The sequence below is a fragment of the Micrasema longulum genome, unplaced genomic scaffold (genome assembly GCF_059751315.1).
Source record: "Micrasema longulum isolate JH-2025_06_02 unplaced genomic scaffold, ASM5975131v1 h1tg001842l, whole genome shotgun sequence".
Classification (NCBI taxonomy): Eukaryota; Metazoa; Arthropoda; class Insecta; order Trichoptera; family Brachycentridae; genus Micrasema; species Micrasema longulum.
The window spans coordinates 386,050-409,300 of record NW_028279016.1 but is presented as its reverse complement, the minus strand read 5'-3'; the positions used below and the strand labels follow the sequence as shown (position 1 = coordinate 409,300).

The 23,251-nt window shown below is 32.0% G+C and overlaps 1 protein-coding gene and 1 long non-coding RNA gene across 3 annotated transcripts in view; both read right to left on the bottom strand.

Annotated features, from left to right (window-relative positions):
- qua (villin like protein quail) overlaps window positions 1-23,251 on the bottom strand; it is a 47,384-nt gene that overhangs the window by 18,400 nt on the left and 5,733 nt on the right. Inside the window, exon 1 of one of the 2 annotated variants that reach the window (XM_088238248.1) lies at window positions 13,031-13,517. The exons of the other annotated variant lie outside the window; for it this stretch is intronic. Coding sequence (XP_088094374.1) covers window positions 13,031-13,063 — 33 coding nt within the window. The 5' untranslated portion in view covers window positions 13,064-13,517. Of the gene's footprint in view, window positions 1-13,030; window positions 13,518-23,251 lie in introns of those variants that run through there. 2 annotated transcript variants of the gene reach the window in all.
- Window positions 10,068-11,666, bottom strand: LOC148273758 (uncharacterized). The gene is made up of 2 exons (XR_015824487.1): window positions 10,764-11,666; window positions 10,068-10,711 (listed from the first exon to the last, which is right to left on the bottom strand). It is a non-coding gene; the product is annotated as an uncharacterized LOC148273758 (long non-coding RNA).

The window sequence follows — 23,251 nt, the reverse complement described above, 5'->3', positions numbered from 1 at the left end:
AAATCTGAAATAATGAAGTTGAATGAAATTACAAATACGAAAAAAATATCGCATGATGTTTTTAATACCACAAAAAAAATATCCGTTTCACTTTTTTTACTGAAATCAGTATGATTATGGATTATTCAATTTACGGATTTTTAGCTAAGTATAAATGTAGTCATTTTAACACATTAATCCTACTGATTACGGTGTTAAACGGGTATTTCTGATGTTAGATAAGTGATCTTTATCATAAAATAATGCGTGAAGAACGCAACAAAAACCAACAAACTACATAATTTTCTGTACAATTACAAGCTTTGCACAAATACTAAAGGCATATTGCAACAAAAGTCTTCATAAATTGAAGGCTTAATAGGCAGTTTTCAAAACAGATTGCCGCATATGACCTTTAAGAAAATGCACAATTCGCTTCAAATTACTCAATTGTCTTCATTCAAGTTGTTTTAAAATAAATTGTGTATATTTTTAAATAAAATTGGGTAATTGTAAAATTAGTTTCACAGATTGTTTACCTTGGGAAAGGCCCTTTTCTTGTTAAATGTAAAAATTGCATTAAAACCTCAGAGTCATAAAGCGCCACAGCAGAGCCGCTAATATGGACGAAAATCATTCAAGGATTATCAGTCAGGAAGTTAGCTATAGTTTACAGAAAAAAATGGGCCGTCGATATTCAGGTTGAGAATGAACTGAATGATGAATGAATGAACATGAAAATTAAAACAGTATGTTACACATTTGTTGTTAAACCAAAAATCAAATCAAAAGTTTGCAACGCTTTTGTTCTGTGCAATAGAGCGAAATACCATCTCTACGGCTGTGGCTCAGTATTAGAAAAATCAGTATCAGGTAAACTATAATTATTTAGTGTATTTTATACTGTCTACTACCATCACCTGATTTCCCAGAGAGATAGAACGTTACCCGAGCATACAAACATAGTTTTTTCACTTTCATTATGGGTAGGTATTATTATAATGATGTAAGTTAGTATGCAGCCGTTGTCAGCTTCCATCGAGCTAAAATCGGTAGATTTCCACGCTGCATTTTCTTTTTTTTTTCAGTTTCACGTTGTTTATATTCGTGGGGTAGCTGCGGTTTTAAAGCGCTTCTCTAAACTCTGTTTGTTTACGAAACAGTTTCGCATATGAACCGGGTTGTGGTCCCTTGGTAGTATTGTGGGCTGGCGGTTCGAATCCCACTCTACAAATCGATTTTTATTTTTCCAGCAAATAAAATAAAACAAAAATATCACAAACAGTTTAAAAAACATGGTGAGGGGCGGAGGGGGGGAGGTGGTGGTGGTGTCATAAAAATAGCGGATTATTCAAGATTAAAAAAAAAAATCGGTAGAAAATTACAATAGAATTCGGTGGATCGGTAGATTTACTCCCAAAATCGATAGATCTACCGAAAAATCGGTAGAGTCGGCAACACTTGTATTTGACATAGCTAGATTTCAGGTTCTGAACACAATCTATTTATTTGTTTAGCTATGGATTTGTCAGATAGTTCTAATCCTTGGAAGTACCTACTCACTCAGAACGAGGAAGTTACGTGGTTTTCCTAATGTTTTTTTGTTTGTTAATAAGACTATCAAACTAAGTAAAGCATAAAAAAACATTTTTATGCATGGTATTATCATCGCTACGATTTCCTAAAGAGTGTTTTTTTTTTTTTTACTCCGTCCGGGACGTAACTAGTTCTTTTCGGTGAGTTGTCCTGATTGGTGAGTTAGCTTCCCGGAAACCAAAAATCTATCGGTTGATTTAGAAGAACTAGTGACGTCATTTAAAGTAGTTAATTTTTAGTAAAATCATTTTGATTAATTTTTTCATACGTTTTAGAGAAACTTCACCGTGCAATTAAATGCTTTGATTTTTACCGAGTGTAAGGAAACATTTGTATACCCAATTTCCTGTTCTTTTTATATTTTCAGCCATTATCTCATTCAGCCACTACTGTCGCATCATCTGCATACCATACGAGTACTAGATTGATGACCTTGTTGCCCATTTTGTAACCGATCCCAAGCCGGCTACTTCTTTTATGATTTCGTCCATTATCAGGTTGAAAAGAAAGGGGCTCAAGCTTTCTCCCTGCCTAATACCACTGCTTGCTGGCATTTCCTTAGAAATTCATTATTAGCTTTGACTTTTGCCTTACAGTTGGTATACTGATCTTAGATAGTTTAAGCTAATGTATCTAGCTAATGTATGTATGTAATGTATAATTAAAAACTACAATAATTAAAATAATTGTGCACAATTACATTCGTACAACATGACTACATTTTATATTTAAGTGATATCTCTCAGCGATACAAGTTAGCTTTACTCATTGCCCGAATTAAGTGTTGCGAATTTCTCTAATAAAAAGAGTGAGCGTAAAAACTTCGTTTAGCGGCAGAATGTAGCGAAGTCTGTAGCGTTTTTCACCCATTGATTATTAAGTGGTCGTATTGTTTCCACTCCACCGAGTAAATTGTTTTTATGGTCTCGAGTCCCGTTATTTTCGCTTCATGATAATGGGGACAATAAGATCCGCTGATCAGCCACTGTAATCTCGGCAGCATACGGATTTCGTCTGAAAAGTTTTTTCGCATTTGCGGTAACAAAAGCGGTGAGTTACAGCGGGTATGCAGCGATTTCCAAACTCGGAGGCGAGCCTTCCTGTCCAGGCGCGGACTAATGAAATGCACAAAACATTAAAATTGAAAAATTCAGAAACTTATTAAATAATAAATAATACGCAAGAGTTGAATAACACTGGCGCCTAATGCTGGAAGTGTCTGTATTCTCGAATCATCCATGCGAATGTCGATCAAAAATCAAACGACTATATCTCGAGTGCCCCAAAGTACTCGATATTGACAGTCGAATGCGACATTGTTACTTCAGCTGCCAAACTTTCTTCGTGTAAAATGTATGCGATTCATGTTTAAATGACGAGTATTTTTACTGTGTTTTAACTTAAAATTTACAACACTGTTAAATTAATGTTATGATGTTGGTGTATCAACTAATATGCAACAAATACAACTGTACTTATTTTTAATCGCTTATCAAATCAAGTTTTACTACAAAAATGATTTTGAAATGATCTATAAAATCACATTAAATCAATGTCATTTTTTTTACAAATAAATATATCATATATCTGGTGCGTTCCATCCCACTGCAAACCAGTAAATTCACAATTTGTAAGTCTCAGAACGATTGTCTAGTTGGGCGAAAATTGTGAATTGCAAATGTAAAAAAAAAACTACAGATTTTATATGCATGTTTCAACACAACTATTTCTTCACATTTTTCTTATTTTCAATATACAGGGTGTTCTTAAAACCCTGTCACATCCGAAACAACGACGATCAGTATGGGCAAGAAGACATAAAAATATTTAGAATTAAGAAAATTTTTAAAAATAAAATATTTAAAAAACAAATGGTTATTGACTTCTGCAGGGGAGAAGCTAGGGGGGCGTGGCTGCGCGGTTGAAGGTGTATCAGACTTCCCCCTCCCCCCCTCCTCATTTCTCCTCTGCGGAAGTAAGCAACCAGTTGTTTTATTTGATATTTTATTTTTGTTAATTTTATTTGTTCTAAAAAAATATTTTAATGTGCCAATATATCTTCTTGCTCATACTGATCATCGTGGTTTCGGATGTGACAGGGTTTAAATAACACCTGTATATAAGTATGTATGTATGTAAATCTTAATAATAAATAATGTGCTTTTAAAATCCGTTAAATGCATATAAAATATTTCGTATAACATGTAGATGAGTGTTATGCCAAATGAAAAAAATAAATAGAATTTATCATTGTTTACTATAGTTATCTTCAATTGTCTATAAAGTAAAATCGTATTTCGGAAACCAGTAATTGAAGATATCTTAAAATATATTTTACCCACAAAAACTCAATTTTACTTTATAGACAATGAAGAAGTTTGGTGCTACGGGAAATTGGATATAAATTTTTTTTTTCACGCGGTAAAAATTGGAGCATTTAATTTTACTGCACATTTAAAATGGTTTTAATAAAATTAACCACTTTGAAGGGAGAGAGACTTCAAGGACACAAATAAGTTTGGAAACCACTGCTTTATATTATTAAGTTGACGTTCAAATGCGTTTCTTTACGGTGCATTAATATTTGCGTTCACTTGATATGCGAAAAATCATCAAAATTTCACTTTGTAAGCGAAGAATTCTAATCGTTGTGGTCCCGTGGCTAGTATTGCGGACTCACGGATCAGAGGTCTGAGGTTCGAACCCCACTCTAACCCTACTTGATTCCCAGTTTCTAATAGTGAGTTATTTACAACTCGTTAAACATTTTCAATCCTAAAAATCTAAATATTTGGGTAAATAATGTTTACAAACAACATTCATTTTATCAGATTCTTCCTTATAATTTCTACAAATTTATTTATTTTTACTGGATTTTTCATAAAGCTAAAATAATATTAACTGATATTTAATACATTTTTGAAAATCGCATTCCTACATTAAGTGCACCCCCGTTGGTAAGAAGAGCAGAGTTTGACATTTGCAAAAAGAATTCTATATTTGTAAATAAATTATTTTAAGTTTTGGAATTCAATCATAAACAAGTATCTAGGTACCTACTTACCGATGAAAAGTTACACAATCTTTTTTATGTTTAACCGAACGGTTTTTACACGCTTTCACGGCACAATGAGGCATTTTGGTTTCGAATTAAATGTCAAACTAACGTCAAAACTAGCTGGCGGTTAAATAACGACTAAATACGCGTAAGGAATGACTGAGCGTTTGGGCATGAGTTAAGTGTCATAATTTTAGAGGGCTCAGGGTGCGTCTATGTGTATTAATAGTTCAATGGTTCAATTTGAGAAAACCGATTCTATTTCTATGGTTACGTAAAATCATTATGAAGCAATTTTTGTAAGTATACTTAATAATGTTTTATCTTAAGAGGAAACATTAATATTTAAAAAATCTTTGATTATTGAGTACTTGAAAATAACATTTTTATATGTATAAATTGTATGTATTTATTTGATATGTAATATATATTTTCTTTACTAACTTTGTATACTATGTGGAAATCTGTTATTAGTTCTGAGTTTATACACTATATCTGTTTGTTTACTAAAAATATGTATGTAGAACTGTTGATTTCCCTAATAAAATAAAATAAAATAAACGTGGTCTGCCCTTTCTTCATATAAAGTATCCTCATATTTTCACCCTGGATTATGGCACTAGAGCAGTGATACGCAAAATAAATATTTACCATTGGTGTGTCTCAATAGATTAGCTTTTTTGATAAATGGTTTATTATGAAATAATATAATATAATATAACATAATAAAAGCATCTAAGACCCCGTAAAAACGCCCAGTTTTATCTGCGGTCTACGGGTGAACGGTATACAAATATAACAACTATTTTTGAAAAACGCAAAACGTATCGATGCAGAAAATTTTATTTTGATACTCTGTCTTAAAAAAATAACAAAATTGGTTTAGTTTTGAGGTGCGGAAAACCAAACAACGAAACGTAGATTTTGTTTATTTTAGTTAGGCATAAAAGGTCCGAAATGCAGTTATCTTTTTCGTACAGAATCAAGAAGTTATCTGCAAGACAGTGACAGAAAAACAATGTTCAAATACGTATTTATCAAAATTTCCTGTTACTGCTTATGCTCACAATTTATGTTATCCGAAACACCGAAATAATAATCTAAATGTCCATATTATTTTTTTAGTAAATACAATAATTGATATCAAACTTTCGATTGTGTTCATTTAACAAAGCATTGCCGGGTTCAGCTAGTATTTAATAAAGTTGAGTTTTCATCGAAGCTTTAATTTTGTATAGAGGATAATTGAATAAATATTTTAAATTCCAAATGATGCTAGTACAGTATTGAATTTAAACACGATGATGGTAAAAAATTATATAAATATGAACAATAAACGACCATTTAAAGAGTTAACGATCTATTCACAAAATAAATATGACCTATTCTATTATGTGCTTGAGAATTATCAGTTAAAGTATCATTTGGATGATGCGCTAACGAGCGATAACCATGTATTTTATTTTCTTGCTTTCATTTAGAAATATTCAAGAATTTTTTATGAGTTATTAATTGTTTTTTCCCGACGACTAACAAGCTTTCATGTCGATAGTTTGTTTTGCATTGAACGCGGACTTATCTAGTAGATAATATGATAAAACAATTATCTTGCCATTTCTCCGTAGAATACCAAATACGACTTAATTATCGAGGTAGATACAACCGCATAAATATAACAGTTTGGAAAAGTCTCTCCATCCAAATAATGCGCAAAAGTGGGATTCCGAAATCCTAACACCGAATAATCAGTCATGGAGTTATTTTATTTATTACTTCTTTGATTAACTCTAGAATAAGAATCTGTTTGAAAACAATTCAAATTTGGTCAAAGATGCAAGAAATAATTGTTGATAAAAGAATATTAAAAATAATTTCTGCTAAACTGTTTAAAAATAAACCTCAAAGCATAAAGTTTATAGGCATTAAATAAGTTTTCAATAAAAAAAAAAAAAATTGGCAGGTGTAGTTCATTTGTTTAAACTTTCAAGTACAAAAAATAAGTACATTGTCGGACTTATTGTAGAAGCAATATCTTCCAGCATACGAAAAAACAGACTGGTCAAAAGAGGAGTTGATAAAAAAATTGTAATAAAAAATTAATTTAAAAAATACAAATAGGATTAAACCTAATTGAGAGATAAGGCTTGTTCATATACACTTAATAAACGTTAGTAATAAGTAAAGTTACTTTATCCACATTAAAGGATGAGGAATGTGGGATAAGGTGGTGAGTTTAGAAAGAGACAGGAAGAGGAACCAGGAAAGAGAAGGCTTTTTTAAATAATAAATAAAGGGAGGTTAGGGTTCTAATGACGTATATGTTTCAGGCGTTTCTTGAAAGTGGTCAGAAAATGTGCATTTTTTATATGAAGAGGTAGCTCAATCCAAAGTCTAGCACCTTGAAAAGAAAAGGAATTGCTGAAAAAAATTGTGCTATATTGAGTAATGATCGGAAAGGTAAATGAAATTTTCAGCAAGATATTTTGGAGCGCAAGGGTTGTGTATAATATTATTAAGAAGTGAAAGAGATTAAAAGTCGATGCCCTGATAAAAACGAAGCCACTTGAGTACGGAGCGAATGGGTGATACATGGTAATATTCGAACCCGCTCTATCGCAAATCGATTCCTATTTTCAAATACTGAGTTTTTTATACAACTCGTCGAAAGTGGCCTCCGGAATTATCGATTTGGTAAATCTTTTTAAAATTTTTATCACATGTTACATGAACTTTTTTATTTGAGTTTGTCCAAATTTTTGTTGACAGGGACTGGATTCAACCCCCTAGGGAGCTGTTAATATTAACATATTACAACAGACAAGAAGAACATTTTACAGAACGGAATATAGAAGTCTAGGCATCCAAAGGGCTTATAACCTGTCATTGGCTGGCTTAAGTTGCCACTTTACGCACTACCCTATTATTTATACGTTCAATCATCCAGCATTTTAATAAAATGTCCATGATTTTCGGCGACAAGGTGACAAGACCGTACAGCTACCTAATTTGTTACCTCGAAGGTAATTATTTAATGCCAATCGTTAAGTGAAAATCTATGAAATAGCTTAGCAGTATTTACAAAGTAACATTAATTTATGCAATGTGTGGGTATAATTTATATATATTTCACTATATCGAACTTTCTTTTTAAATAAAAGAAAATAGAATAATATGAACCTACGTAGTACAGATTGACGACTTAATTATCAGGTGTTGAATGTACAAATTGTTTTATTATGTTAAACGCTTCAATGAATTGAGTTCTATGTTACAAGTATAAGTTAAGATTGTTAACTAATACTGCGTACCGTATCTAATTAATTACCATCGACGATTAATTAATTTTGCGTTTCGCTGTTTTCCTATTTTATTAAATATTGTTTAAGTACTGAACTCAAAGGTTACAAATGGTTACGGTACGGTTAGCAGAAGAACGGACATTTTATTCGACTTAAAAACTACGTAAAAACTTGCCCGAAACATAGCGACAGTATTTTGAGTTTGTCCAAATTTTCGACAGAGATGAAGAACATATAAGAGAAGGTAATATGGAAGGCTAGGCATCTACAGGGCTAATGACCTGTCATTGGCTGATTTAACTGGCCACTTTACACACTGTATAACATTCACCATTCTGCCCATATTTGAATATGTATCTACATTTCTTCAATTCTTTGATCTGTTGATGTTCGTGAAGTTAAAGAGCTGAAACCTTTATTTTTGCGGGTGAGATTCATCTAATTGAATTATTTAAATAAAATGCATACTGCAAATGAAATATTATCATCTGTGTCTAGTATACGAGATTTGGGTATTATACTTGAGACTAAACTTTCTTTTACAATTCATATTGAACATGTTATCAATAAATCCTTAAAACTTCTTGGATTCATTAACAGAAGCACAGCTGACTTCAAAAATATCAATACCCTTAAAACTCTCTTCTGTTCCCTAGTTCGCCCGGACATAGAGTATTCCTCTGTTATCTGGTCTCCATATTATGATGTTCACATCAAGAATATTGAATCAGTTCAACGTCGATTTTTGAGAAAGATAGGCTGGAGGTTGGGCTTATCCAGAGACCTATATACGTATAATGAGTTAGAAACTACCTTGAATATATCTTCTCTTCAAGACCGTCGAAATAAATCCGACCTTATAGTCCTATTTAAAATTCTCAACTCACTTTTTGATGCGCCTGAACTACTGAGCTCAATAAAATTAAATATCCCAACTAGAAACCTCAGACAAAACTTACTCTTTCATACCGATAACCATTGAACTAACTATGGTATTCATTCTCCTATGCCCAGAATTCTTAGGTCTGCCAACAAACATACCAGTCTTGATTTCTTTGATAACAAGTTGTCTTCTTTCAAACGATCACCGAATCAAACTCAATTATAAGCACCTCTCTCCCGCTTCCACTCCCACAAAGTCTACTATAAACCATTGAGTCTTTCTAATTTTTGTATAATAATTTTCTACGTATAAATGTGTCCATAAAAATGCTCATTGGGCGTATATATAAATAAATAAATAAATCCTGTTTTCGTTATTCAACTATATATTAGCAAATGTTAATTTTCTTTTTCTTTTCTTTTCTTTTCTTTTCTTTTCATGGTCATATCATACCATATTTATATGTTATAAACTTATTTAAAAAAAAACAAATAAAACTAAATTAAACAATAATAATTCACCTACAGTTGAAAATAGTGTAGAATAAAGTTACGTTATATATAAGAAAGTGGTTATTAATAACTGTTGTTAAAGTTTATTTTCGCAGAACCACAGAAAAAATAATCAAATATAGTTATATTACTGACATATTATGTACTTATATGTAGGTACAAATTATTGAACATTTTTTGTAGATTACCTATAAAAAAATCACGGCTCGCCACTGCTGCCCGGGTAAAAAATAAATACTATTGATCTGAAATTAGTTTTCATGAAACTAGAGTCTTGAAATATCTACAAGATGAACTATATTTATCTTATACTCAAGTAACACGCAAAATGTTACAACAAGTGTATTAATGAGCATCATTTGATGCTGAAAAGGGAAAATAAAGAAGACGAAAATTCTTCGAATATTAAAATGGCGAGTTTTTCTTTATACTCTTTTCTGCATTCAATCGTGCACCATTATTGCGATACTCGCACTTGATGGTGCATAATGTACTGGTTTGATACCAAAGACGTATGATAAATAGATACGTTATTTTTATATTAGCTACATCTTAAATAGTGCAGTGGCTCAATCACAAATAACTATCGACGTGCTAATAACCGACGTGATAACAATTTCTCACCATGGTTGTTTATCGTATTCGTGATCACAATGGAACATTCGTGAACACCTAATATTAAATGACAAAATATTTACGTTTCGCGACGTATGATCCTGCTGCGCAATCACATATTTAAATTTCACCGGTGTAAATATGAAAAATATTCCAAAACTGCTATTTTTATTTATTATTTATCATGCTATTTATTGCATTTGCGGACGGTTGGCAGCCAAATGTCGAAAAAGCAGTCGCCATAGTAATTGTAATTAAATTTTAACTTTTTCGTATTAGATACTCTTTACTATTTTGCAAATGCAATATATTGTATTATTTTTTATAGTAAACGCCGATTTTTCACTAGTGAACTGTATTTATTTACGAGGAAAACAAAAAACAAACCGACACGAGCGTTGACTCAGAGATTACACACGCGTTGACTTATGACTGCGATAACTTAAGCATGTTCATTATTGTTTATTGTGATCGCTCAAATGCTTGGCATGTTTTTAAGCACGCCGATAGTTATTTGTAATCACAAAGCTCAATCGAGCTATAGGTAGATAAAAGTAAAACGTATTGTGTCATTCCGCCAAACGAACTATTATAATATAAATAATATACAGGTATACAGAGAGACATGAAATAAATGTGTAGTATTATAAAAAGTCTTAGAATTTTGTAAATTTATCTTTGTAAATAATGATTTCTATGTACGAGTATATTATACTTCTATGTTCACATGTAAAAAAAGTATGTTATTATTATAAGGATATAGACATTGCTTTTTTTATATTTTTATTTATTTACAATTTTAAAAAACCCGTTAGGGTTACATTTCTGTCACTCTCTCGCAAATGCCTCCCCGATACTGCGCGACTCGTCGCGTCAGACTAATTTTGCTGGAATATAAACGACGTTTGGCTGTCCCGTTTTCCGCACCCTAAAACCGAGGTGATTTGCTTATTTTTTTCGACATAATTTAAAAAAAAAAAAACAAAAAACATCAGTAGCTCCAGATTTGCTATTCTAATATGTACTTTTATTGTCATTATAATGAATATTTTACATAAAAGTTCTTCATAGACTAAAATTATCGCATTTGGTTCGAAATTTATAATGTTTAGAAATTCGCACGATCACAAAATCTTGTTTCCTGGGCCACAATTACTATAGGAAGTTAACGTATATCTTAAATTTTATCTACATATTTAATTGGATGCCCAATTCAAAAAATGCCTAAGTCTTATTTTATCGGTTTTGAGTTGGCAACACTGTCGTGTAAAACATTTCGTGAACTAAACATTTACTTAATTAATTTTTCAATAAATAATACCCATATCGAATTTTGTATTTGAAAGATGATTTAAAAAATATTATTTTAATTTTAAAAAATCCAAGTCCTATAAATCTCTTAGTTCAAGAGTTTTTCCCTGAGAAAAAATCTCTTAGTCCTTTAAGTACTTTTTTAAAAATCACTAAGTTCTGACCTTGGGCTTGAGTCCAATTTTTTACAAGCAATAATATTGTAACTAAACAAATAACAATTTTGTATATTTTTATCTTAAAATAAAGAAGAAGAAAAACTTTACAAAAATTATTTTTAATTTTCCGAAATTCTGTCATTAAACATTTCAGGAACAAAATAAACACTGAAACTTGAAATATCTCAGAGCGACAAAAATGGACTTGAACATTTTTTGAAATTGGGCATCCAATTATAGGTTGAGGATGAAGATACTTTAAATGTTCATGCAAATATACTTATTTTCGTCCACAAATATCGATTTTTCTTTATAGACAGTCGAAGATAACTCGGTTAACTTCCCATTGTAATCGGGGCCCTGGACATTTCGTTCAATGTGTCTCCCGCGGTTTATCCTTTAATGTACAAATAATAGTGCTGTGCTGTTTGTATTCAATCTAGCAAAGGCGTTTTGACTTGGTAGTTATGCATGTACACTAACATCATAATCATCATGTCCGCATCTGCACCCTGTGGTGCACAGGGCACTGCATTAATACACCAAACGCAGCTTATATTGATCATCCATTACATGAAGGTAAGGATCAGTCGAACGCTTCAGGCGACAGCCCAGGAACAATAAAACATTGTAAAACCACCTTTTTAATCAAATTTCATGTCCACCCTCGCAAGAATCAAACTCGATACCCCAAGCATGGAAGTCAAATGAAGGTTAGTGCTGGTTGCACCACGCCACGAGGCGGACACATCTCCACTCGATTTCTTTTTCAAGATTTTGACCTAAGATGACACTTGTCAAGGATTCTAGTTCTACACATTTCATACACGGAACCCAATTCTTCATCGGCCCGGACTCTACCAGAAAAAACAATAATATAAGAATAATCTTTTGATACTTGTATATACAGGATAAATTTATTGTTTTACATTTGCTCAAGTTACAGACGAAATTTAACTTATGCTGCACACTGCATAAATGCACTGTTTACTTGTGTGCTGTGCAAGGCAAGGTAGATCATTTGAAAATACAAATTGTATTATATTACGTCTTCGACCAATCAATTTATAATTACGAAAAAAAAAACATTTTTTTCGATGGTTGTATAGTAAAAACGTTGTTAAAAAATCTACAACAACTATACGTATTTTCTTTTGATATAAATTAATACAAAAAGCTGATCATAAACCAATAAGTAATTTATCTAGTCAGCCTTATAGTGTAATGGTCAGCGCATTTGCGTGCTATGCAAGAGGTCTCGGGTTCGATTGCCGACATGGTTGATATGAAATACTTATTTAAAAAAGGGTGTTTTCTAACCAGAATATTTCATAGTCCCTGGACTGGTACCTGAAGCGTAAAACTGATCATCTTACCTTCATTTTTTTTTTATCAAGATACGCTGTGATTCGTATAACAATGCAGTGCGCTATGGACCATTAGGTGCGGAAAGGGAATAATGATCATGAATTTTATGAACCAATCTGAACTATTAACAATATTTTAAAAAATACATATTGCATAAAAATATGCACGAGTGATAATTTCTGTCAAAAAAACATACACATGTTGTCGATGACGTAAGTAACATTATAATCAAATAAAGTGTTTCTACATACATAATCGGAAAATCCAATCTCCAGTATATGCATGATGTAGGTTGGGATCTTCCTTTGTTTACAATTTAATCACTGCACTTCACGCTCGAGCCATTCCTGGACAATGCTGACCCAACGGTGGACACAATACAACACACGGAAACCACAACAGCGGAGTAGGTAACAGTACCCAGTACCGAGCACCGAGCGACCGACACTGGAACAGACCGGCCGTCACGGCGGATGGCCACAACACTAACGATCCAATCAAACTAGATACCCACTCGAAATTCGAATATGGTATCGAGTGCTTTTGTTTTGACTCGCTAGTGTCATCCGAAATTATAATAGCGGGAAAACGAGGAAAAGAGTGACAAGACACTTCTTCTTCAGACGACTGCTGCTGTTCGACTGATCTCTTGCATTCAATAAGACGGAGTCTGGAATCTTCTCTGATGGGCAGTAATCTTCTGTGACGGTGTTTTGTGATGCGGACCATTTCGCGTGTGAAGAACTTTTTGCTGCACGCTTTTTGTAGCGGTTTTCACATGCGACAGGCGCTGGTGAGGCGGACTCGCCACGATGAATTCTTTTTTAACGCCATGCCATGAGTCTTTAGCGGAATGGAGTCGGGTGTCGTAGTAGATAGTAATAATTATCGATGAAATACACATATTATCTTGCAAAAGAATTTCTATTCGAATAAACATGTTGTTTTTTTTATTCCGCGTTCTTGAATTTGTACCTACGTTCCTGTGCAAAAAGGCCACTCACTTAGAAACATCGTTAGACAGCTTTTAAAATTCTGACAGGAAGTTTCACTTATGAATAATTATGAAATGTTTTTTTACTAAAATAAATTTATTGAAGAATAAAAAACGACTTATTTGACTTCTACTCGATTAGTATATAAAGAAACTTTGTAAACATTTCAGTTAGTTTGATGATGTTATAACAAGACAAAACGCGTCACATATGTAAATAAATATTTAAAAAAATAAAAAATTATATCAAATAAATAATTTAAAAAAAATATGAATAGAAGTATATTTATTTAAAAAATATAAGTAAAATTAAATTCAAAATAAGTATTTTCTTTAGATACCTTACCAAATTATAAACATTATTGTAAAAAGCGGAATAAAAATCATAAACAATGTACAATTTCACTTTATTTTTTTTGTCTTTTCTTTTTTATACTTTTCCATTATTAACTGTTTAATCTTGTTTTGGTTGAGGCTTTATTTGTGTCTGTACTATTTTATTAAAAACATTATCAACACGTCTGAGGACCGATGACAAACTATGTTTATAGTTTATTGGGACAATATTTTATAATGCACTTTTAAAAAATATGGTAAAAAATGGGCCATGGAAACGTATGTTATTGATTTCTTTAGCTAAATTGCTAGCAAAATATGTAACTTTTTGATTTTTTTTTACTTTAAAAGTTTTTGTTAATTTTTCATACATGTGCATGCAAGTATACACATAAATGTTGTGTATGGATATGTGTGTGTGCTATGTATGTATGTGTAATTTTTTCATAATTTCGTGCTGTCACGTTAAACTGATTAAACCAGTATACCCAACCCACGCACAGGCTATGCCTATGTGGGATTTTTCTTTTCTCATCATTTTGTTATATTATTATTTTTTACATACATTGAAAACCTATGTAAATATAATAGGAAAAAATCAATAAAAAAAAGTTAAACAGTATCATCATAATAAATATAGTGTATGTAATTTTTTCAATAAGGGCTCTGAATTTTTTTTTACCTGCAAAATTATTTTTGGCCTTATAAATAAACAATTAAAATATTACAAAATTGGTTCAAAAAATCGAACAATGACAAAAACAATTCGATACATTAGCAAATACTCGAATGTATTTCAAATTTTAAATATACTGTATGTACCTATAAAAGTTGTTTTTCACGTATAAAATATTGCTTAAAATATTTTAGACGGGAAGTCCTGAGTTGTTGTCTTATGAAAATTTCATTTAATTAACCAAAGTTTTATTTAGTAAAAAAATATCAAAACTCTGTTCAAATGTAAATAAATGGACAAATGTAAGGGAAATAAAGGGAACATTATTACTAGAGTCATATATATATAAATATGTAAGTGTTAGTTAGAACGAGTCTTTAATAGCGCGGAGAATGAGATGAGAGGGCATATGATATTATTTGAAAAGGGTGATTTTCGTAATGTTTCTTTTTTACATAGGTATTAGAAATGCACCGATAAACCTTTATTTATTATTAATTATGCGCTATTTAGATTTTGGTTTATAAATTTGAATGGATAGTAAAAAATAACAAGAAACATATTTAAAATCGGGTTGTGGTCCTGTGGCTAGTGTCTCGGACTCATGGACCAAAGGTCCGTGTTTTGAATCCCACTCTACCCCAACTTGATATCCATTTTCTAATAGTGAGTTATTTACAACTCGTTGAAAATGGCCATCTAAATTAAATATTTGGGTAAATCATATGAACGCAAATATTTATTTCTTACTAAAAAAAAGTATAGGCCAAATAAGTTATTTTTTTATTATTCAATAAATTGTCGTAAAGGGAAGTCGCGTGAACCCTGAAAAATATTACTTTTGTAAAAAAATGCGTTGTCTAAATTTATTGAAAGGGAAAACATTATTGAGAAGGGAACATGGAAGTCTAGGCATTTACAGGGCTTATGACCTGTCATTGGCTGGTTTAAGTGGCCACTTTACCCACGTTAAGTGGCCGTTTTCCCTCTTTGTTGCAATAAATTCGAACTTGAATAATTCCCTAGGGAGAAAATCCAGCCAGTCTGCAAGCATTTGGACATACTCAAACATTGTTGAAATGCTATGTCGTTTGTATGATAAATAATATCAAGGCGCAGTTTGTGTATTTCCAGAACGCATACACTGCCTACTCTTTCTTACTTAAATAAAACAACAATAATACGCATTGTTATCTCTTCTCTGGTCTCAATCCTGGGATTGGCTGGCAGCAATTACCTTCATTCTTCTCCTCCATTCCTCCCTGTCTTGTGCGGCTCTTTTAAAGTCAACATATGATGAGCAGCGAACGTCCTCTAATAGGTCCTCCAGGTACTCTCGGCGTGGGCGTCCCCTAGAATTTGTCCCCTCGGTCATCCCCTCCATTATGACATGCAGGAGGTCTTCTTGACGTATTACATGGCTGATCCATCTCGCTTGCCTTTCGGACAAGGTCCTGAGCAGGTGCCTTCCACCTTCGATTTTTTGTAATGTGGTCTCTCCAGGAAATTCCTAGTGGTCTTCTATAGGACCACATCTCAAAAGCCTCTAGTCTCCGTTTATCTCTTTCGGATAGGCACCATGTCTCGCAGCCATATCAAGATACTCCATAAATAGGTCTTGATTAGGACTATTCTTAGTTTTAGGTCTGTATTATTTGATTCTATTATTTTTGACCTTTTATTAAATGCAATTTTATAAATATTAAATGCATTGTTATATCATATTCAAAACAATTAGGAAAAAAAATATTTGAAAAATTTATTTTAGTCCACATAATAAACAATATATTTCACCAACCTCCGGAATTAAAAGAAAGAGGTTAATTGTGTTTTCAATATATTATCAAAGTTAAGAAACCCAAATACCGCAGAGTAAACGTCAATGCTCATTTTTAGAAATTAAAATAAAATGCTTACGGTGATAAAATCAAAATAACTTTCATTATTCAAATACTGAAAAAATCACATTGACTTTTTGTATTTTACTTACCTACACATGAATAATATCTACCGTACACTGATTTTTTTTGCCTAAAACTGTTGTAATTTTTAAAAAACATTTGATTGTGTACCTACCTACTTTGATGTAATATTTTATTACTTGAAAAAAATATATGTTTATTAGATACATATTTATTACATGCATGTATATATTGACATGTTATACCATGAAGCGCTTGAATTTAATTTTGTACCTGTCATGTAAAAGCCGTCTTGGCGTATAAAATAAATAAAATGAAAATTCATTTCACCGCGGCAAAATATCTATGATTAATAATAACGTGCATGGAAAAGATTTTCTAATATTAAAGCAGATTAGAGATTAACATCTCATTTACATTAAAATATATAATTACTACCATCTTATAAAAGAAGTTAGGATTAAATGATAGCTGGCCCGATCACGCATCATTATCGATGTACATACTCGTACATAGATACAGAACCATGATACAGTCACTCTACTGGCCACAATCATTTATGAGATTTATATAAAATTCAAATGCATATGCAGAAAGCGTACGCAAGATGAAAAAAATGGCCGGCAGCTTCATGCACAATAGATTTTCGAGATCAATCGAAGACGATAGGAGTTGGATGCATTCCGTAGACGTGAACACAAGCCAACCATGGTCACGGGTACGTGTTCCTACGTTAGTCGGCCTCGACTCATTTCTCAGCAGTAATTAGTAAATAATAATGGTCCTAAATAATGGATTTGATTCAACATTACACGCCATTTACCTTGCGTGGCAGAATCGAAAATGAAACTGTCTCATTTATTAGTCTTGTTATATGGCTCACGGTGTTATATGCTATCATCGATCAAAAACAGAGCAAAGCTTACACCTGTAATTTCGTACGTATGAAGACTCCATTAATCGCCTTAAATCTAACTTTCTTCTCTTATAACTTAACTTTTCTCGCATGCGCAGTCAGCGTTCTCTTAATTGTTTTTGAAACATGAAAAACCTATAATAAGAGACTAACGCAACCACTCTTCCGTAAATTTTAAACAACGTTGGAAGAACAATTTTGATATTCGTGTTAAAGAACATATTTAATTAACGGACTTTGTCCATTAAAAAATGACAAACACACATCCTTATAATACATACAGGCACCATTAAAATAAAATACAAATACAGAAAATTAAAGCTAGGACAACAAATTAAATAATAATTACTACCTCAAGTCAAGATCTGGTCTATCTTAGTGATTGATTTAATCTAGAAAGACTTGCACCCTTGTCTCGAGTTTACAATGCGACACAATCGGGACATTGGTGCGTGCCAGCCATAGTTTGTGCTGGGCTGATTAAGGAACACCACATTATTATTTCGCCACCGGTGGATCGGAATATCGAATGCCACTTGTTCCAGTAACATCAATTAAGCCAATTATTAAATTAAACATAAATAATAGAGTCAATGTGATTTCTACGTTTTTGTGGACTAGAGATTTTTAAGATTGACTCCATTTCTCCATATGAAGTGTCTTCACCATAACAATTTCTCCGAATTCGCAAATCACCTAATCAACTTTAATCATGACTTCAATAAACATACAAGAGTTAAAATCTTATATACAAATGATAAAGGGTTAATAGTAAATAATATGAAAATATTTCACGTTAAGAAAGCTTTAAAAAATAGTATTCCTTTAATCAATAATCAAACAACCTTTTAGTATAACTCGTTATACGATGTTCTATTGTAATGGTCACCCTATTCCTATTAAACTCACGCCCCTCTCTTTTTCCAACTATGTCTCCCACAACATAACATAATTTCATAACCTAATTAGTGAATGTAAGGATTGCTTAGTAAAATGCATGTCGTGTTGGTTTTATATTTTTGTGAAACAACCATCGTGAAGGTGTGAAGTGGGTTTTGCATGTTGGTTTAATTGGCGTCCAGATGAAGAGACGGATACATCTCGAAACCAGTAGACATAGATAAGTTGGTAATTATTTGTTTATGGTTGAAACTGATTTTACAAACTAAATAAAAATATTATATATTATTATGTTCCCGTATTATTATACCATCTTGGTTAGGCCGATTGAAAATGTGTCACAGCGCAAATAAATTCCTATGCCTGTCTCCTTTTCTCTCGCCCACTTGAATCCTGTCCCTTTTGCACCTTTATAGTTCTTGACTATTTAATTGATTATTTCGCCACCTGGGGTCAGTGTCCGATTTGACCGCGATTGAATTGCATGTTCGGTTTGAAGTTTTGCCGCTTGCTCCGCAGTATCGCTGCCGCAGCTAAGCTTGGAGAAAACAAGAAAATCAACAAAAAGGTCAGTCCTTTCACTCCATTTCCTTGCATCCATTTGCGCTGTGACATTTACAAATTTTTATATACCTACTGCCGAGAACCAGCTCACGCATCGCCACTACTTTTCAAATTTAGAAATTAAAATATATTTTTCCATCTCCATACTCGTGGAGCTTATGCGTGTTGCATAAATATGTGAACCAGTTAAAATATTTATTGATAGCATTTAAGAATGTCTTTATGAGTATCAACCAGACTTCATATTTCAGTAAACGGAAGAAAAATAACTCTTTCTCATGCTTCAATATATTATGCCCTGTCTTTGGATTTGGATATGAGATCTGATACCTATCTGAAATGATTTCAAGATTCTGATGTGGCGCTCAGAAAATGTCCAGTAAAAAGCATACATAATTGGACTAGATACGTCACCAATTCAAGTAAGAGTAATTGGACTAGAAACGTCACCAATTCAAGTAAGAGTAATTGAACTAGAAACGTCACCAATTCAAGTAAGAGTAATTTAACTAGAGACGTCACCAATTCAAGTAAGAGTGTTTATAGAAAATATATATCCACTCTCTCAACACAAAACTAGATTCATTATTACAATTATTTTACGTAGACAATATTTATAAAATAAAAAACCGATTATTCAGTTGATCTAAGAAAACAATAAAACAACATTTAACACTTTAACCATCTTTAACACTTGCAAATAATTTCAAAACATAGTTTAATTCTCAGCGATTTCAGTAAAAATACATATTATTTAGGCATAATAAACTTGAAAAGCCTCCCTACTTAAACTATGGAAATAGAAGACACAAACAAGTTAAAAATGAAACATTTCTACCTCCTAGTGCCCTCCTTTTCCTTATCCCCCCCCCCACTTATTCTGGAACATATCACTAAATATTATTAACCTAATTTTAGTGCATGTTCGGACAAGGTGGTGTTTGCATCCCCCTAACTCTGCATGTAATTCATGTATTTTTTCGTAAGTAAATGTGAAATTGTATTTTAGTATTTGCTGGTTGTTGTAGTGAGTGTCCTGAAAAATTGACCTAAATACACATAATCCAATAATACCATGCATGAAACCAGAGATGAATCACCATTATCATTCCCTTTCCACACCTAATGGTGCATAGGGCACTGAATTGGTACACCAATCATAGCGTATCTTGATATTTTTTGTTACACGAATATAACATGATCAGTCTTACGCTTTCCAGAGATAAATAATATAAGATCACCGATAAGGAGAAAAACAAAGTCAAAACTCATTGTACATCATCATGATCATCCCTTTCGGCACCCAATGGTGCATTGAGCACATATTTGTGAACCAACCCCCTAGCGTATCTTGATATTTTTTGTAGACATTTACATTGCCTAAAACCTTCCACGAGGTGTTCTGTTAGATATTTTTATCCAAAGATTTAAGGCAAATGAAAACAGTTGGATAAGAATCAGGTTGCGAAGAGTGTTAGAAACATTTTTCTGCTTTTTATTATGTAACCGCTACGCAGAACACTATGTGAAACGGACTTAAGCTTTTCAAGTTTTTTTAATTTTTTTTTTTATTTTATTTGATTTAATAGCATAATTATACATTTTTACAATTTAAAAAAAAAATCACTTGTTATATTTTTACTAAAATTAAAATTCCACCAAGCCACTTTTTGTAGCTTGTTGGTGAAGATTATATTTATACTGACTTAATAATATTATTTACATTTATAAAAACAATGAATAACATATAAAAATTAACAGCCGGAAAGATCAGAATAAACATGTTTATACAAATAATAATATATACATTTATTTTTTAAATACAAGAAAATATATGAAAAAATAAAATATTTACACCTAAGCTACTATTCATATATAAACTCTTGATCGAGTAGCCACTCTCTTATTTTGCTCTTGTTACAATGTGCGTTAAATTTAAGTTCTTTTGGTAATAAATTAAAAATTCTAGGTACTAAATATTTGAGAGTTCTATTTCCATATTTATTACATACTTTTGGTACTACCAAGCCATCATTAGACGTGAAGCGTGTATTATGGTTATGTTTGAGAGGAAACTTGAATGTATTACTATGAAATTGTTCCAAAATGATGCAAAGCCACAGTAGTCCTCGAACAGGCAGAGTTTTGATTGTTTTGTACAGGAGATCATTATTACTTCTTTGTTCGTAAATCTCTGCAGGTACAATTCGCTTAACTATAGAATACTGTAGACCCTGGATCATTTTAATATTAGTTTTAGTCGAATGTCCCCACGACTTTATACCATATCTTATTATTGATTCTACTAAAGAAAAATGAATAATTTTAAGAGTGATTTTAGGCAAAATAAAAGATAACTTATAAAAAGTACTCACCAGAGTCGCAATCGATCACACAGTCACTATAAAAATGTTTTTCTTTATAATGTAAAATAATTATAAGCATTCAATATTTTTTTTTAGCGTTCTATTCTAAGAAGTGTGATATGATTACAAACTTTGAATACCAGAAAAGACGAGCAATCTCATAATGGGTTAAACCATACTGTGTGGAGACTAAATAGAGTTAAGAAATAGTAAATTGATGTCAACAGTATTTTGAGTTTGTCCAAATTTTTGTAGACAAGGACTGGATTCAACTCCCTGGGGAGCTGTTTATATTAACATATTACAACAGAGATGAAGAACATTTAAGAGAAGGTAATATAGAAGTCCAGGCATCTACAGGGCTTATGACCTGTCAATGGCTGGTTTAAGTGGCCACTTTACACACTGTGTAACATTCAGCATTCTGCCTATATTTGAACATCTATATTCCTTCAATTCTTGCATCTGTTGATGTTTATGAATTTTAAGAGCTGAAACCTTTATTTATGCAGGTGAGATTCAACTAATTGAATTATTTCACCTACATACTAGGCAACGCCTGAAAATATTATTTTTTCAATTTCTATACTTCTTCATGGACCAGGTAATTTATCAACAATTGTTTGAGTTTGAAAAAATAATATTTTCAGGCTTTGCCTAGTAAGTATGTAGGTGAAATAATTCAATTAGTTGAATCTCACCTGCATAAATAAAGGTTTCAGCTCTTTAACTTCACAAACATCAACAGATGAAAGAATTGAAGGAATATGGATGTTCAAATATAGGCAGAATGGTGAATGTTACACAGTGTGTAAAGTGGCCACATAAACCAGCTATTGACAGGGGTCATAAGCCCTGTAGATGCCTGGACTTATATATTACCTTCTCTTAAATGTTCTTCATCTCTGTTGTAATATGTTAATAGTAAATTGATGTATAAAGTGTTTCATATTATAAAGAATACCTAGGCATATTTAATAAACGATAAAAAACTGGAAAAATGTATTTATTATTATAGAGTTATAAGAACAAACATTATGTTTTAGATAATACGTTTCACACCATGGAAAATAATGAAAAAGACAAATCGTGTAAATTATTTCATTGTTACATAGAATAAACACAATTAAAATAAGTGGAATCGCAATGAAATTCTCCGGTAACACTACTGTATGGGTTTGTATCACGGTATCAAAACGTACAGTGGAGCTTAAGAAGCGTGGTAATATATTGGCGTATTATTTTTATAGATAAAATGTAAATAAATATGTATAAGCAATCATATTTAGTTATCAAAATAGTTTTTAGACAACATTATTTTTTGGTACGTGTATTTTGTACACAAATCTGGATTTCTCCCAAGGGGGAGTAGGTATATATTTTTTATTAATATCCCTACAGAGATGAGGTAGATTTTTTTTTTTTGTCATCTGCAGGCGATTACTAGTACTTAATTTAACTCGGAAGAGTCTTAAATACATAAAATAAAGTAATATGCTAATTAAAAATACTTAACTTCAATATCAATACATAGGTGGCGCTCCAACACGCTTGTGAATGGTTTCTCATTTAATAACATATATACAAAAATCAAAAAAATGTTACCTGTGTCGATATTTGCTAATAAGCGGAATGGGGAATGTTGTAAATACGTAAAAAGGCCACTTAACCCAGCCAATGACAGGTCATAAGCCCTGTAAACGCTCGAATATCCATAATCCTGAATTTGAAAAAAAAAAAAAAAAAAATTCTACCTCATCTCTGTAGGGATATTAATAAAAAATAGTTTTTAGACCTT